At 39.7% G+C, this 6,477-nt stretch overlaps 1 protein-coding gene across 2 annotated transcripts in view; it reads left to right on the top strand.

The window, feature by feature from the left end:
- ITGA6 (integrin subunit alpha 6) overlaps nt 1-4,675 on the top strand; it is a gene marked incomplete at its 5' end in the record, with an annotated part of 57,774 nt that extends 53,099 nt beyond the window's left edge. Inside the window, 1 exon segment of one of the 2 annotated variants that reach the window (XM_014592058.2) lies at nt 4,454-4,675. In XM_014592058.2, coding sequence (XP_014447544.1) covers nt 4,454-4,609 — 156 coding nt within the window. 2 annotated transcript variants of the gene reach the window in all.
- Between the last annotated feature and the right edge of the window lie 1,802 nt (nt 4,676-6,477).

Below are 6,477 nucleotides of genomic sequence, written 5' to 3'. Positions count from 1 at the left end.
CTTAAAATACTAAGTGAAAAGTAAATGAAAAAAAAAGATCTCCCTCACTGAATGAAAGAAATTATAGTGGAAAGTAGAATTATACTTGTATACTCCTTTAGATCGACCTAACCCGAGGTGCATGGGTCTGGTCTCTACCATTTAGGGGTTACATGATGGTTCAGAATTTGGAAAAATGACAGCAATCATTCTTTTATGATGGTGTATTCGAATCTGTGTGAGTTATGATTAACCCCCATAGAGCCAAAGGCCTCAAGTGCTGGCATTTGCTTCATAAAGTTTACTGAAAGAGGCAGAAAATGCTCACAGTATATCTGTATTTTATTTGGATTTCTGCTAAATTAAAAAAAAATTATTTTCTAACCTTTGCCTCCATAGACTGCAGGAGTCAATCTTTTACCTCTTTTAGAATCCATATTCTATAAGAAGAAATCATCCAAAGCTACTGCAAGATGTGTATACATTTTCCTTTTTAGGACAATTTTTGGACTCAGGACTTCTGTTACAGTTAGCTAACTAATGTCATCCATAGCAGTCTTTGATTCGAGCCCCACGGTGGTGGAGTGCATGGTATGCTGTCACGCCATTGTGTAGGGCAGCTGTTCACTTCCGGTTGAGCCAGAGTGGTCTCTTCGTAAACTTATATGTAAATCAAAAACAGGTTACAATGTGAGATGTTCTTTTGTTGAGCTTGTATACACAAAACTATGAAATTGACTAAATACCTTGCTTCCTTGTAGTGTGGTTTCTTCAAGAGAAATAAGAAAGATCATTACGATGCCACATATCACAAGGCTGAGATCCATGCTCAGCCATCTGATAAAGAGAGGCTTACTTCTGATGCATAGTATTGATCTACTTCTGTAATTGGTAATTGATCAATGTTTTTTCATTGCTAGCTGTGGGACCTGCTGTGGTTGCGGTGGCTAACTTTAAGAGCAACAGCTTGCTGTGTGTGTCCCATTAACAGATGTTTCCAAATGTCCACACTGGCTTGCCTTGCTTGAATTTATTTTATTTATTTCATGTGAAAGCTCAGTTGTTTTTTGTTTTTTAATGCACAAAGAATCTTTTGTTGCAGGTGAGTTATTCTGTGTTCTCGTTAAAACATCACCCACAGCACTGAAGAAAATCGATCTTTGTACACACAAAAGGAGGCTGTAGACCCCTATCGTAGCCCAGTTTGCCACATGTTGTTAATTCAGCATCCCACATGGAATTTCCAAGATGCATGAGAAATCATTTTAGATTTCCTGTCTATTTTGGAATTTCTCACAGATAGAAGCTTGTGTTGACTGCCTAATTAACCTGTTGCATGTTGGAAACGTTGGTTCTCTTGAGGAGACTTTCTCACTGTCTTCTTTTTGTTCTTGCTGAGATCTCTCTCTCTTTTTTTTTTTTTTTTTTTTTTTTGCTAGCTAAGCATACCACTTCCTTTTCCTGCATATCTCTTACAGGTCAAAAACCATTACAACAAATTATGATTATCAGCATGGGGGATCCTATGGCCAGTTTCTGAAAATGGTCCTCTACCACAGTAATCTTAAATATGCAGAATTCTAAAACAAAATCCTCTCAACCATGCTTATTTCAGTATGTTGTAATGGAGCTTGACCATGTTTCTAGAGATCGTATTCAACCTTAGGTCTCAGTTGATTTTAAAATTATGTTTTGTCTTGTTTGTAAATCCTTGGAAACAGGAATTGTTGGTGATTCCTTTTTCCATTTCTATGGGCATGAGAAGTCAATTACCCCTATTATTCCTTTCCATGGCAGTGTCATGATGAATCCCAACATTGCCATTTCAGTTTTGCATATTATCTTTAATTTCCTTCATTAAACAGCCTAGGCAGTACTCATAGTTTGTAATAGGAAGATACTTGGGCTTTTTGTACAGAATAATAAATGAGCCTGTGTAGAAATAACCTAGAACATAGTGACTGAATGTTCTAAAAAATAAAAAATAAAGAATCTGGGAACAACAACAAAAAGAAAAAGGAAAAGATGTTTGCTGGGGAAAAGAATAGTCTAGAGCAAAACTGCTTAGTCCATTTTGACTATTGATTTAGTGGTAACTGCACATAATTTTATCTTGCTCCATGGCAATTTCATAACATTCTGTTCCTGTTGATGTCACAATAAACATATTAATTGATCATTCTAAGTATCTTCCTTCTAAACTGCATATTTAAATTACAAACACATCTTTAAAACAAAAAGAGCATATATTTTATTTATTAAAATTTAGTCTGGGCCAGCAGGTGATGTGGAGGTTAAGCAGTCTGGATCCCACATGGCTGACCACATGGTTCTAAGCCATGGACCTGGCTCCTTGAAAATCATGCTGGGCATTTTTGCATGCATACCAAAATCCTGAGAAGAAAAAGGAGAAGGAATTGTGGCGTGGCCATTCCCTCTGGGAGGGAGGGTGATTTCTCACTTTCCTCCCTCCCTCTTTTTCTCTCTTTTCCTCCCTTCCCTCCCCTCCCTCTGTGCATCTCCAGTGAGTGCATGTGCCCTATAGAATACTACCCCCCCCAAAAAAATTCAAACTTATTCAAAAATTTTCAGATATATATATGCTATACAAAAATATATCTTGAATCAGGTTGAATTTTTTAAATAATTATTTAATTTTATTTACCATTATCATTGTTTGTTTAGTTTGCTATAGGGAACATGCACTTACCAGACAGAATCAGAAAGAGAAGGAAAGTGAGAAAGCAAGTCGCCAGGTTGGGGACTTGAACCACAGTCAGCCATGAGGGAGTCCAGTGTCTTAACCACCAAGCCACCTGCCAGCTCCTGGATTGAGTACTTTTAAATGAACCAAATATATTCATTAACAGTTTAAATGTAAATGTCTTTATTTTGGGGGGGAAAATTAGAGGGTGCTCTGAAATTCAAAATGTAGTAACACTTTCTCAAGTCCTATGCGGTACATGATTGACTTTATTGCAGGACACAGTTACTGTGTGATTTATTAATGAAGCACTATAGCAAATTCACACAGTGTAAATTACCTTCTAGCTAATAAAAAAAGTGATATGGATTTTATTTAGTTATTTTAATTTGGCGCAAGAGGGAGGGAAAGTGAAAAAGCAAGCCACCAGGTCCAGGACTCGATCCGTGGTTGGCCATGTAGGAGTCCAACACCCTTAAACACCACGCCACCTACTTACCCTGAGAAGAGATGCTTAAGTTGACCTTTGGAACACTGGCATATTCATAGAGTAATTTGTAAAATACCTGATCTTCATTTTTTTCTTTTTTTTGGAGAGGTTTTTGCTATAGGGCGCGTGCGCTCGCCAGACAGAGACAGACATAGATAGAGACAGAAAGCGAGAAATCACCCCCCCAGGGGGGGTGGTCACACCGCAATCCCTTCTCCTCCGTTCTCCTCTCGGGATCTTGGGCACACACGCACACACACCCGGCGTGAGTTTTAAGCCACCAGGTCTGGGACACGAACCGCGGTCGACCATGTGCGAGTCCAGCGACATAGCCATTACGCTAACTGCTGGTTCCCCCAATCTTCATTTTATTAGTAGGAGAGAGACATGAAATAATCTGGGTTTGTGCCTTTAAAAAATCGTTCTTGGGACCAGCAGTTAGCATAATGGCTATGTTGCTGAACTCCTATGTAGTTGACTGTGGTTCGAGTCCCGGACCCGGTGGCTTAAACTCAGACCAGGCGCTTGTGTGTGCATGCCCAAGATCCCAAGAGAAGAATGCGGGAGAAGGGGTTTGCAGCGTGGCCATCCCGCTGGGGGATGATTCCTCCCTTTCTGTCTCTCTGGCGAGCGCACACACCCTATAGCAAAACCTCTCAAAAAAAAAAAAAAAGGTTCTTAAATGATGTTCTAGTGAACCAGCCCATGGCATGGTGATTAAAGCAGCAAGAACCTGCACAGCTGACCACGTGGTTTGAGTCTTGGATCCAGAGGCTTGAAAAAATAGTGGGCACATGAGGAAAAAATGGAGGAGAAGGGATTACAGTATGACCATTCCCCACTGGGGTATTTTCTCACTTTCCCTCTGTCTCTCCCTCAGGAATGCAGAATCTCTCAATAAATTTGAAAAAATCTATATTTTACATAAAACATGATTATTTAGAAAAAAATGGAAGCACTATTTCATTTACTTTTAAATTGTTAGTGAAGAGGTAGCTGACATAGTTATAATACGTAAAGGACAAGATGAAAATGGACTTTTCTCTCAGTTTTACAGCTGTTCTCTTCTGTTTACCCCCACTAGCTATTATTTCTTTTCAACCTACTAGTTCTTTAAAGAAAACACACACACACACACACACACACACACACACACACACACAATGCCTCTTTTTCTTAGACCAAAGGTAGGCGCAGCCGAACAGGAAGCTTAGACGTCCCCATGTAGTGTACTTGCTTTTCTCAAGACTAATTTGTTCCTGTCTCCCTTCCTTTTCCAGTGTGGATTCTTTAAACGCTCCAGGTACGATGCTCCCCGATACCATGCTGTAAGGATCCGGAAAGAAGAGCGAGAGCTCAAAGATGAAAAATACAATGATAACCTGGAAAAGAAACAGTGGATCACAAAGTGGAATGAAAATGAAAGCTATTCCTAGGGGAGGCTTACAAGCAACTTCACAGAAACCAAACTGCCTTTTTTTTTTTTTTTTTCTTTCCCCAAACTCAGAAATTCAAACAGATTTAAGAGCCTTTTCCAGACCCAACAATTGATTTCAGACTGACTGCACACAGTACGAACCTCCAGCTGTAACTGTGGATATTGTTACGTAGCCAAGGCTCCTGTTTTGCACAGCCAAATGTAAGACTGTTGGAATGGATTTTTCTTTAACTGCCTTAATTTAACTCTCCGGTTGCCTTTGTTTTTGGCGTGGCTCACTTACACGTGCTGGGGAAGGGGGCCTGCAACATCCTCCCGATGGCTTAGCCAGAGGAAGGCACCCACAGTCACCTGCCCTGAGAGATTGGTCGTCCCAACCTCAGCACTGCTGCTGCAAACATCCTGTAAGATGGAGAACCTGCAGGCTAACTGCCCGGCATCACAAGGCTATGCCGTCGGGGTGGTTGCATTCCCATTAATTAAATGTGCAATAGAAGGTGATGTTGCCATCCTGCCATCTTTTTCCATTTCCTAGATGTCCGAAAACGTGCTCACGCCAAATGCATGCAGGTTTCATTCTCCCTTTTCACTAAAACACACAGGTGCAACAGACTCGAATGCCAGGTATACTTATTTGTAAATGGTATTTATTTTTTTTTCTTTTTTTTTCTTTTATAAACCATTTTGTTATTGACTAACAGGCCAAAGATTTTCCAGTTTACCCTTCAGGTTTGTTTATACAATCAGAATGAGAACATGAGTGGTCATTAGTTTGACCTGTTTACTGCAAAAAGAAAATATTTCTCTATAAATATACCAGAGAGTTGTTTTAATAACTTATCTGTAAATTATAACATCTCCTTCAGGGCAGCCCCTCTCCCCACAACGCAAAAGTTTTCTTTAAAAAAAAAAAAAAAAAAGATTAACTGTAAGATGTTCAGTTCTTATCAGATATGTGAGATTTTTAGTTTAGAGCCCTGTGCAAAATTTCTGAATTTCATAGTATAGCTTTCAGGAACTCTTGGAGAAAATTTGTTCATTGAACTCTAGTATGATTTACTCACTGCTGACAATACTGTATTCAGGACTTGAAAACAATGGTGAGTGTTTATGGCGGATCCAAACTGATCCTGTGTAAGACTACTGAATGAATATCTGCTACCAAAACACTGGTTCTAGTGACATAGAACATCATGGCTTTTACGTTGCTAAACATTATTAGAACTGTTTCATCAGAGAGTGGATACTCGGTTCTTTCGCCTGTTTCCTCCCCTATCTATATTCCCAAAAGGACTTTGGGGGCGATTTTAATAAGAATTTTACATCGTGTTTTAATTATAGAAAGGTAGTGGGGGGAAAGGAGGAAGTTACTCCTCTGTAACATTCAAAAAAGTTTGAAAAATGTAAAAACTGAATTTCTTTTTGATTATTGTGCTTTAGAATGTTAAGTTATATGGGAAGCAACAGCAAATAGGTGCTAATTTGTTTGGATGTACTTTAAGCAGTGTCACAGTCTTGTAAAAGAACAAACTATAGGGACCAGCAGGTGGTGTGTTGGTTAAGGTGCTGGACTCCCATGTGGGTGACCACGGTTCGAGTCCTGGACCTGATGGCATGAAAACCATGCTGGGTACATGTGCGTGCGTGCCCAAATTCCCAGGAGGAGAAGAGATTGCAGCATGGCCACCCTCCTTTGGGGGCGATTTTGCACTCTCCCTCTCTCTGGTGAGTGCACAGGCCCTATGTGGCAAAAACCCAGGAGGATTAAAAAAAAAAAAAAAAAGGAACAAAATGCAGCTATATGTGCCAATGCTGTTTTGGAGTTTTCTTTTCAGAAATCTTATACCCTGAAGATACTAAGGACAT

Source organism: Tupaia chinensis, unplaced genomic scaffold (genome assembly GCF_000334495.1).
Source record: "Tupaia chinensis unplaced genomic scaffold, TupChi_1.0 Scaffold000056_1, whole genome shotgun sequence".
NCBI classification, from domain to species: domain Eukaryota; kingdom Metazoa; phylum Chordata; class Mammalia; order Scandentia; family Tupaiidae; genus Tupaia; species Tupaia belangeri.
The sequence above is the reverse complement of the archived record's forward strand: the minus strand, read 5'-3'. Positions and strand labels throughout refer to the sequence as shown.